The sequence below is a fragment of the Marmota flaviventris genome, chromosome 12 (assembly GCF_047511675.1).
Source record: "Marmota flaviventris isolate mMarFla1 chromosome 12, mMarFla1.hap1, whole genome shotgun sequence".
In the NCBI taxonomy this organism is placed as follows: domain Eukaryota; kingdom Metazoa; phylum Chordata; class Mammalia; order Rodentia; family Sciuridae; genus Marmota; species Marmota flaviventris.
In genome coordinates, this window is record NC_092509.1 from 78,638,231 (window position 1) to 78,649,753 (window position 11,523).

Sequence of the window (11,523 nt, forward strand, 5' to 3'; positions counted from 1 at the left end):
GGGTTTCAAGTTGCTGTGGGTCTTGATGAATTGCTGAGGCTGACCTCAAACTTGGCAATCCTTCTGTCTCTGCCTTCCAAGATACTGGGATTATAGGCATGTACCACTGCACCCAGCAGAACTTCATTGTTAAATGTAGGATATGGGTTACTGTGCATTCACTAGGTAGGGAAGAGGGATAATGTTTAAGTTTTATAAGTGCGAAAGAGACAGAGAGAAAGGCCTTGTCTATTGCTTTCAGGGACAGAAGAGTCAGTCCCATACAACTAATAATTAAGCAGCAAGTATTTAAGTCAGATGCTAAGTCATGGACTGTCTTATTAAATTACCTAAGAGATTTGTGGAGGATCTCAGAGATAATACACATTTGAAACCTACCCCGTCCCAATTTATTTGGAATCAAATTCAGGGCCTCATGCATGCTAGCAGATGCTGCACCACTGATTTACACCCAGCCCTTTAAAAAAAAAAATTTTTTTTTTTTTTTTTGAGACAGGGTCTTGCTAAGTTGCCCAGGCTACTTTTGAACTTGTGATCCTTCCGCCTTAGCCTGCTGAGTAGCTAGAGTTACAGGTGTGCTCCACCATGCCTGGCCTACCTCCTTTTTCTTACTTATAAATGATTTCTGCCAAAAGCTGCAGCTGGAATCCTGAGCCTTAGTCACACCTTCTCAGTGTGCATCTAGTCTTGTGGTCAGAGCCCCTTGATTCACTCAGATTATTCATGCCCTGGGCTAGCAGCTTGTTTCTGAGTTTTCTAGTAGAAGCTGTCAGGGTAGAGGTACTGTCTTTTCTGTATTAGCAATTAGCAAAGGGATGAAGTTAATACTTCTCTAGTAATAAGGAGTCTTAGGAAATCTAGTTTGGGGCTTTGGGCACATTAAGTGAACCTAGCTTGAACTGAATGCCATTTAAGGAGGATAGAGGGTGGAAGTGGTATGAAAGGCAGTCCTTCTGTAAATTTCATAGGCCTGAATGCACATGTGTGAACACTCTTTGTTGTCATCCTTTTGATTGGGTCTGGTCTTAAACAGGCATCAGTCCAGAAGTGAATGAGCTATTGATGGAAGCCCAGTTGCTCCAGGTATCCCTTCCTGAAATTCAGGAACTTTACCAGACTCTACTTGCAAAGCCAAGCCCTGCTCTGCAAACTGACCGAAACTCACCAGTTAGACCCAGCAGTGAGAAGGTGAGTGTCTGAGGCTGCTGGAGGCAGCAGAAGCACAAAGGCTTTGAGATGATATTTTTAATCCACAGAAGGGTGCCAGGTGTCTGCCTTACAGCTTGCTCTTAAGGGTGTCGGTGAGAAGGTAGGCACCAGCCACCATTTGCTACAGTTTAAGCTTATGGCCTGTGTTTGGGTCTTGTTTGAGGTGACTGTGTAAATTTCTTTCTTTCTTTTTTTTTTTTTTTATTTCTTTTTAGTAAGGTGTATGTTTCATCATTACCATGTGATAATAGTGAGAGTTAGTGTTGTTTTTGTCCTATTACAGAAATACTAAGAGGTGAAAACATAATTATAGCTGAGAGGGCTTTTAATTATAACAATTTCAAAAATCAAAGATACTTCCAGAGTCAATATTGAACAAATGCTTTTGTTACACCCTGAACAAGGCAGCTGGTGTGAAGATTGAGGATGCTCATCTTGAATGCTGGCTTACTTGAAGGATTCTCTACACTGTCCTATTTCTTAGCCTAGTTAAGGGCACTATTTCTGCTTCCTTCTAGTGAACTATCTGACCTGGCACTTCAGGCCCCTGAAAATAGGATAGAAACTTACCAGGAAGACTGAAGCCATATTAGGGAAGAATCTCATGGAAGATAATACAAGGGCTAATACCAGCATTTAGGATTTATTTTTCATTATGATAGCAAATAATATAGCACCATTATTATTGTTTAATACTTTTATTAGTTGTTGGCAGACCTTTATTTTATTTATTTATATGTGGTGCTGAGAATCGAACCCAGTGTCTCACATATGCCAGGCAAGTGCTCTACCACTGAGCCACAATCCCAGCCCCTAGCACCATTATTGATTGTGTTCAGATAATGTTCCTATGAGGGGTAGGGGTATATGGTTTTAAAGAAGGAACTAATAGCCTGGTTCCTTAGGAGCCAGCAGATCAAAGGGTAGACATAAACACCCAGATAGAAACTATGTAAGTGGCCAGTCACTCCCTGATTTGATGAAAAGAATCTTTGAAGGATCTTGCATCTCCTGGTGCTGGTTGAGTAATTTAAGGCAAATCATTCTTTCTTTCTTTATTTTTTCCTAGTGTTCTTTGTTTCACTAACAGAGAGGAGGGAAGGAAGTTAAAGTCAAATGGTTGTCCATAGGATTGGAGGGGGAGGTGGTGGAGATGTTTAGGATGCAGGATATTCACCAGGGGAATAATTTGGTTTCTTATTCACCTATTTTCCCTTTCTGTGGTCCTGGGGATTGAATCTGGGGCCTTGCACATGTCAGGCAGGTGTTCAACTGCAGAGCTATATCCCCACCCCTTTTTATTTTGAGACAAAGACTTACTAAGTTGTCCAGACTGGTATTGAACTTGTGTTCCTTCTGCCTCCGCCTCCTAAGTAGCTGGGATTACAGGTGTGTGCCACCATGCCAGGCTCATTCGCCCATTTCCTTTAGCTTCACTAATTTTAGTAGTAGGGAAACTATAAGCTAAAATTGAATTTGCCCATCTTCCACCCAGAATGATTGCTGTCGAGGAAAGAGAGATGGAATCAACAATCTTGAGAGGAAACTGAAGAGACGCCTGGAGAGAGAAGGCCTCTCCAGTGAACGGTGGGATCGAGTTAAAAAAATGAGGACCCCCAAAAAGAAGAAAATCAAACTGAGCCACCCTAAGGACATGAACAATTTCAAGTTAGAGAGAGAGCGTAGCTATGAGTTAGTTCGTTCTGCCGAAACTCATTCCCTGCCCTCAGACACGTCCTATTCGGAACAGGAAGACTCTGAGGATGAAGATGCCATCTGTCCAGCTGCGAGCTGCCTGCAGCCAGAAGGAGATGAGGTCAGTGAGGTTTGGGCCGTAGAGGACGTGCTTTCCCTTAACTCAGAAACCCTGTAAGCTAGACCTCATCTCGCTGGGGCTTTCTCTTCTGCTTATCTGCTTTGAGCTGATCTGAATGGATTGCTCAGTCCTCCCCCCACTGATATTTCTGCTCTTACCATCGTTCCTGGTTCTCCTCCCTTCTCTTGAAGAAACTCTCGTTCTTCCCTTTTTCCTTTTCTTGCTCCTCCAGCTTTCACCGTCCCGGCGCTAAGAAGGTGGGAGGGATGCTGACGTAATGCCCTTTTGCTTACTGTCACAGGGCAGCACTGTCTTAACCCCAAAGCAGTCACGACTTGAAGATGACTTTGACTCGGTTGCTTTGGCTGGTGGGCCAGCTACACTCGTTTGGTCCCAGTGGTGGGACGGTGGCTGTTAATGGCAAACGGCCTGAATATCTTGAGGCTGGCCTGCCCAATTTTGAATGGCATTCTTTCCTCTGAACACCCCATCTTCCTGCTCTTTGTAACCAGGTGGACTGGGTCCAGTGTGATGGCAGCTGCAATCAGTGGTTTCATCAGGTCTGTGTTGGTGTTTCTCCAGAGATGGCAGAGAAAGAAGACTACATCTGTGTGCGCTGTACTGGGAAGGACGCACCAAGCCGAAAGTAAAAACAAAACAAACACCCCCACTTAATGTAATTCAGGACTCCAACCAAGAAGATTTCCTCAAATCTCAGCAAAGCTACAGGACTGGTGTTCAAGCCAGTCTGTACACGGTGCTATTTCTATTCCTCATGGGATCATTTTTCCAGAACTCTTTGAAAAAAAGAAAAAACAACTAAAAAAATTTTTGACACTTTTTGTATTTTTTTCCTTAAGAGCTGTTTGTGGTTGTTGAGGTTTGAAATGCTGACTGTTTTTTGCAGGGGTTTCCACCAATTTGGAAGGCATTGAAGCTTGCACCTTTTCATGTACAGCATTGAAATTGTACCTCTGTCTGGGATTTACCGGATTAAGACCCAACTCAGTTTCAGTGCCCAGAGGGGCACCAGAAATTCCAGTAAATCCTCATTTGAGGAATCCTTCTCTTGTTTACTCTGTTACCACATTGGGGATTTTAAGTTTTTCCACTTTTGGGATTTTTGTTTGTTTCTTCCTTTCTTTATCCACTTTTCTTTTTTCTGGTAGACTAGGTTTATTTATCTGAGCAATAACTTCTATGTTGGTTTCAGTGGCTGGAATTAAAACAAAACAAAACAAACTCCTGAACAGTGTGTTGGTGCTTTAGCATTTGGTTGATGTACAGAACGCAAATGTCTAGTTTCTAGTGTCACTGATGAACTAGTGATGTAGAAAAGAGACTGCTCTGTAAGTAATTGCCACAGCTGTATTTTGGCTTTCTCCCTGCCCATTACTCCCTCCCCTATTTTTTGGTAGCTTGTATCAAATGTTGCAGTTTATATTGTGGAATAAATCCTTGGTCCTAATACTACACTATATGCTGGTTATTTAGAGCCATTAGAACAGCTTCCTTTGCCCCTCTGCCTTGTGGGCTTGCAGAACCAGAAGGGGTCGCTTGCCTTGACTTCTGCCCAGCCAGGCTGTGGTGGCAGTGAGTGTATGCCTGTGAACAACATGGGGGTTTCTTCTTTTGCATCCTGCTCTTTTTGGTGGGTCATATGCCTCCAGGCCCCACTAAAAGAACCCCTCAGTCTTCGAAGACTAGAAACTGTCTTTAAAGCCATGCTCTATTTTAATAAATGCTTCAGAATGTCGGTGAGTCAATCCTCAAGTCAGCCCTCCTTGTGGAAATGACACCTTTATTATATTTCAGTTGACAGGGAAACTTGATTTAGGGTTAAGATATTGGAAGGAAATCTAAGGAAGTTTCATCCTCATAGAGGGTTGGGTTTAGTGTGAGGGCTGAAGGGAAACTTGTGAATGCCCAGGCTCCGCCTTCCTGGTTTCCTTCCTGTCCCTTTCTAACTCTGGATCTGGAGCTGGATGGTTATGGGGTGTGGACTGCCACATCTGTTTCCCTCCTTTTCTTTTGAAAGAGCTCTCCTCTGCAGTGGAGAGGGCATCCTGGTCAACAGAAGAAACTGTTGCTTGCTCTGCCTCTCCTCTTCCATATTCTATAGCCATAAACCTGCAGACAGTAAAACTCTAGTGGGTCTTTAATAAAATAAAACAATAAAAAGCAGTTTGTGATGTAGCAGAGATTTAAATGTACTACCCCCTTTTATGCAATTCAAATAATTAAATCTCTTTAAGAATGACTTCTAGTCAGTTTTCCTGCAGTTATTGTGATGTCTCTCCTTGTCTCATGGGGGTTATGGGGCCAAAAGAAATGCATAGCTTCCAGTGCACAATCTGGAATAACAGTGGTTTGGCCTTTTTAGTATCCAAATTCTTAACCCCACCTCACCCCACCCCTGGTGTTGGAACAAGATACCAGCTGACCCAGTCCTCACCTTCCATTGAGAAAGCAAGCTTGAAAGAGGACACTTCTTGGGCTCCGGAGTAGCTCGTGCACAGGACCCTGGGTTCCACCCCCCAGCGTTGCAAGGGGCAAAGAAGACTGCTGCTAAAATAAAGCCTTTGCCTTTAAAGAGCTCTCACCCATGTTGTACAAGACACCCCCACCCCTCCCCGCCATCCAACCCCACTAGTCTTTCTTCATCTGTAAGTTGTACACAATCTCCAACAATAGCCTCTTTGGTGAGGTAGTATCTTCATCTCTGAGGGGGAAAGATAGGCAGGTGTGTATTTGAGTCACCCCTCCCCCAGGTGGGAACCACTGATCATCATTTTTTTTTTAACATGTGCTGAAGCTAGAGATATAGACAGCATCAGTTACCTACAGTTACACTGCCAGTAAATGGCAATGCCTAGCTTTTTCTTTCAGTTCTGCTGTCTTGCACGCTATCAAACCCTGCAAATGAACAGAGCACGTTTTTGCTTCCATTGTGTACCCAATGTGACCACAGACTAATTTTTGTTATCTAAAAACTGGCCTGGACTCCAGAGAAACCTCTGACCTTACTGGAAATATGAGGAAGATACACACTGACACTTGAGTTTCCGTCTCAGTAGTTCTGCAGCCCCCTGAGCTCAGAGAGAAGGGTTGAGGGAGGTAGAGCCTGAGCCAGGAGGAACTCATTGGTGAAGAGCAAATCTGGGGACTTCGCCAGCAAAGGGTAGATGAGGAGTGCTGTCACTTCACCTGTGATGTAGTGGTTGCTTTTTCTTCCAGATCAGACTCGGGGATTTCTCCTTTTTTTCTTTTCCCTACCCTGACTGATAGCAGGGATTAAACCCAGGGGTGTTATGCCACTGAACTGTGTCCCTAGCCTTTTTTATTTCTATTTATTTTTTGCTGTACTGTGGATTGAATCCAGGGGTGATCTGCCACTGAGCTTACATCCCCAGACCCCCCTGCCCCCCGCCCCAATCCACTTTTGGTACTAGGTATTGAACCCAGGAACACTTTAACCACTGAGCCACATCCCAGCCACTTTTTTTTTTTTTTTTTTACTTTGAGACAGGGTCTTGCTAAGTTGCTGAGGCTGGCCTCAAACTTGCAATCCTCCTGCCTCAACCTCCCAGTAGCTGGGAAAAAAGTCATGTGCCACTGTGCCCCACTTAAGGGATTTCTTATATTAAATAAATGGCTTTCTTATACAAGCCTCCAGCCTGGGGGAAAAATAAAGACTGGTTTGGACTAGCTGTAAGAGAGGTTAACATCTTTATCGCCAACTTCCTTGCAGTCCTCTAAGAGGTAGGATTCACTTTTCTATCTCAAGGTGAATGAACCTAAAGCAGAGGTGCCACTTTTGGCAGTGGAGGTGGGTACAGACTTGTTAACCCTACTTCATTCTGCCATGCAGAGCTTAAGAAAATAAGATGTGAAGGTCTTGAGGCTTTGAATCTTCAGTAATGAGATGCACCTGATTTGCCATTATACCCACCATAAAAAGCAACACAAGCTTTTGGGTATCAGTGGAAGATAAACTTGAGAAGAGAGCAGATGCCAACTTGAAAGGGGCTAAAACTATTTACCATTTTGTAGTGGATCTCGCCCCCACCTCTTGCCCTCCACCCCCCGTGGTTTTTTTTTTTTTCCCTCCACTGATATTTGGCAGTCCATTAAGACCTACTTCTAGCTTGAAATAAGCCTTGATTGGTGTTTAGTGCCCACGGGTGTCTGTGGGTTCAACCTACCTAGGTTTCAACTCAATCTGGAATGGATCATAGGTGCTATATTCCTGTAATAGGAAATGGAATTACTGAGTATTTTGAGTCTGCCTGTTTGCCAGGCATTGAACCAAAGCTGTTCACTCAGTAACAGGCTTACTTACATGTGCTAGAGGTCAGCCTATATTATGTTGGCTTTTCCCTGCTGTGATGCTGTGTAAAACTGAATTCCCTCCTGAGGAAATGCTGCCTGTTGGGAAGAAGATCTGAGGAAAGCAGTGAAGAGATCTCAGTGTCGAATCCTTTAAGGACCGGGGTCCTTCCTCAATTTGTGTCTAAGAAACACCAGAGCGATGGCTTCATCTCTGGTGGCTCTCTGTTCCTAGTCCTCTGCACATGGCTTTTTAAGCCTCTTCACATTCTCTGAGAGGTTTCATGTGTAACTTGTACTAGAAATGTTATTGAAAGTTGCCTAAACAAAAAATTGTATAAAGCAATACTGTTGTAAATCTATTTTTTAAGGCATAAACAATTTGTAAAGTATATATTTCACTTCGAAATTTATGTAAACAAATTTTCATGTTTAAATACTGCTGGCATTGGAATGCACCTGTACATTTTCCTTAATATAAGTGGAATATATATATAGAGCCAACAGCAGAATGGATAATTCAGCTCCCTGTTTTGGTTTTGGGTTAATTACATGAGGTGAAGGCCTGTGATCCGGTGAGTTTGAGTGTGTTTTTAATTTTCAGGATAACCTACTGCTTACCAAAGTGGAGTTGGAATGGTGAGATCATTTGATCTGTTTCAGGTGAGTGGAGGCCAAAGGACTATTCTTTCTGCTTTCCCTTCAGGAGGAACAGAGACATTAAAAAAAAAAAAATTGCCCTTCTGGGTCTGGGGATACGGTTCAGTGGTGGAGCACTTGCCCAACATGCAGGAGGTCCTGAGTCAATTCCAGCACACCCCCCCCCCCAAAAAAAAAAAAGCCTTTCGGAGGAAACATTATTTGCTGTATTTAGGATACACCAAAAATTTCAGCTCCTGGCAAACTTTCTTGGCTAGAAGCTGCTGTTCTCTTTCCCACTCGTAAATCCCAAGGATTCAGGAGGCTGAGGCAAAAGGATTGCAAGTTTGAGGCTAGCCTTTGCAACTTGGTAATACCTTCAGTAACTTGGCAAGACCCTGTCTCAAAGTCTAAAAAGGACTGGTTGATATATTTAGATAATATAGCACCCCTGCCTGGTTCAATCCCCAGTACTGCAAAAATAAAGGATGAAAAAAGACTCATTTAACAATTTTAGTTTGTGGGTGAGGACCTGAGCAGACTTAAATGCTCAGCAGGCCAAGACTGAATGCACATGTTAGAGAAGGAATGTAGAAATAGGATTGGGGTCAATCTATAATTTTAAATCATGTGGTTCAGTGTTTGTAAAAACGTTCTAAGCTCCCAGGAGAGAACTGCCATACAGATGAGACAACTCCTCTGCAGCAGCTGTGATGCATTGGTAGTTAGTCTTCTTGGAATTGTGTTCTTCAAAGCTGGTCTACTGTTCCTGAGGATCACCTTTCAGGGTGTATGTAGCAAAGTGCCCAATTTCCCTATTTCACAGGTCTGAAAACTGAAAGACGGTAACTTGCCAAGATAGGAGATAAGAACATTTGGGCATGAGATGAGACTGATCTAGGCACCCTATTCTAAGGGCAGAGCCTGTTGCTCTGATTTGCAGGTTCCTTTCCACAACTTTCTACAGGTTTCAGAGAACCAAGAATATGGGCACTCAGGTGGGTGATCTTGCTTCCTTTCTCAGTCTTCCACCTTCCCCTTTCTCCCAGCCTGAAGGGAATAGAGTGGACAGATGTGACTCAGGATTTAACCTCCAACCACCGGATCCTTAGTTGTGGCCCTGGTTGGGAGGTGCTTTTGTGTTTTAGAGATGTCTGAAAACTAGCAGCCACATTTAGCATTTAACACTAGAACATACCACCCCCCACTCACCTCCATAGGCCCAATACCTTACTTCCTTTTCCCTACTGAGACTGAGAACACGTAGTCAGTAATGGGTGTTTCATAACTAACCCCACTAGATATTGCTGGTGTCCTCAGGCAGCTTCACAAGGGAAAGCAGACCCTGGGCACAAGTTCCTGGACTTTGTTCATTTCCTTGCTCTCTCCATTTCTATCCCCCACCCCCACACCACCCACTGCTCAAAGAAGCTCCTCCAGGATCCTATAGGACTATATGGAAAGCGCTGTCCAGAAAGCATATCAGAGGAGGATTTGGAGGTGATGTGCCTGGGTGTCCAAGCTCCCAGCTCAGTGATGATTTTCCACGGATTGAGCACACCCTCTTTGAGCCACTGCTAGACTTAAGGAGCTGCCACTCCTGGCGTGGCCACCAGATGGCACCATTTGCTTTCTATAAGTGCCATGGATCCTCTGGCCTTGTCCATGTAGGTTGGTCCTGTTCAGGTTGGCCAGAAGGAGATAAACAAACTAGAGTGAGTTTAGGCAAACTTCAATATGATTATTAGGGCTTTTAAGGCTCCAGCCATTTTCAGTTTTTTGATTTTTCAGCAATACACCACTGAGCTACCTCCAAATCCTTTAAAAAAATGTTTAAATTTTTATTTTGAAACAGTCATGCTAAATTGCTTAGGCTGACCTCAATTTTGTGATTGTCCTGCTCCAGTCTCCTGAGTAGCTGGGATTATAGTTGTGTGTCACCAGGCCCAGCTGGGCTCCAGCCCTATCTAGCAGAGAAAGCCATTGGGTCTCTATACATTGCTTTCCTCCCAAATCAGTCTTTTTATTGGGGTGGGGGTGTATGTTGGGGATTGAGCCATGGGGCCCTTTTGAGATACATTTTCACTAAATTGCTGAGGCTTGGCTTGATCATATGATTCACCTACCTCAGCTTCCAAGTCTGTGGGGTTATAGGCCTGTGCCACCATGCAGGGCCAAAGTGTCTTTGGATAGGTTTGTTTTTCAATTCAAGGGAAAAAAAGGTCGAGGCCCTCTTTTGTTAGCCTGTTTTGCTTTTGGTACCAGGAATTGAACCCATGGGGACTTAATCACTGAGCCACAACCTCAGCCCTTTTTACTTTGAGACAGAACCTCACTAAGTTGCTGAGACGGGCTTTGAACTTGTGATCCTCCTGCCTCAGTTTCCTGAGCTCTGGGATTACTGGCATTTGCTACAACAGCCAGCTGATAGAGGCCCTCTTGATGCAGGCTTTACAGTGTAAGTGATGACCACAGAAAAATGCTGGCTCTGGTTAGAGGGTGGGGGTGAGCTGACTTGAAAATCTCAATACTAATTTCTTTCCCAGAGCCACCTTCATTGGAGAAAGGTCAAGGACAGAGTGCACTTATTCCTGAGAATCATAGTTCTATGAGTCCAGAATGGCTAGGTCCTAGGGAAGCAGATAGGAATGATCATTGTTCTCTTTGCTAGATAGCCTGCAGGATGAGTACTGAAAAAGCAACCATGGAGGATGTGTGACTTGAGTTGGGATATAGATAGAACTTGTATAAGGCTTGTACCCAGGAGCTGAGCCAGTCAGTCCCCAAGCTGTGTGTGTGTGTGTGTGTGTGTGTTGTGTGTGTGTGTGTTGTGTGTGTGTGTGTGTGTGTAACGCTGGGGATCGAACCCAGGGCCTTGTGCATGGGAGGCAAGCACTCTACCAACTAAGCTATATCCTCAGCCCACTCATGTTGTTTTAAACCTTTTTCCTTCATGCTTTCCCACTGTACCATGACCTCTGCCACATCACTGAGTTGTTCTTAAAACATTTCTATAGGGCTCGGGTTGTGGCTCAGTGTAGAGCTCTTGTTTAGGATGTGTGAGGCACTGGGTTCAAATCACAGCACCACATATAATTAAATGAATAAAATAAAGGTCCATCAACAACAAAAACTATTTTTAAAAAGTTTCTATAGAGAAATATAAGGTAGAGGCCCTTTTTTTTTTTTTTTTTTTGTTAGCCTGTTTTGCTTTTGGTACCAGGAATTAAACCTATGGGGGCTTAATCACTGAGCCACAACCTCAGCCCTTTTTACTTTGAGACAGAACCTCACTAAAGTTGCTGAGACAGACTTTGAACTTGTGATCCTCCTGCCTCAGATACTATTCCTAGGACTTTATGTATATTTAATCCTCGAAACACAAGGTCATATTTCCCTGTAGGTAAGGATGGAATTTTTATGCATAATTGTGCCTTTAAGTATTAGCTTTAGAGTTTAGGAGCATGCATGTACTTGTTCCATGTCTGCCAGATCCTCAGTGGAGGGAAGTCCAGGGTTCGGAAGGGAAG

General features: G+C 43.7%; 1 protein-coding gene across 1 annotated transcript in view; it reads left to right on the top strand.

The window, feature by feature from the left end:
• Window positions 1-5,285, top strand: part of Kdm5b (lysine demethylase 5B) — a 75,689-nt gene extending 70,404 nt beyond the window's left edge. The window contains exons 25-27 of the mRNA XM_027945575.3: window positions 1,034-1,188; window positions 2,705-3,025; window positions 3,538-5,285. Of these exons, the coding sequence (XP_027801376.1) occupies window positions 1,034-1,188; window positions 2,705-3,025; window positions 3,538-3,675 (614 nt within the window). The 3' untranslated portion in view covers window positions 3,676-5,285. The remainder of the gene's footprint in view (window positions 1-1,033; window positions 1,189-2,704; window positions 3,026-3,537) is intronic.
• The last annotated feature ends 6,238 nt before the right edge of the window (window positions 5,286-11,523 follow it).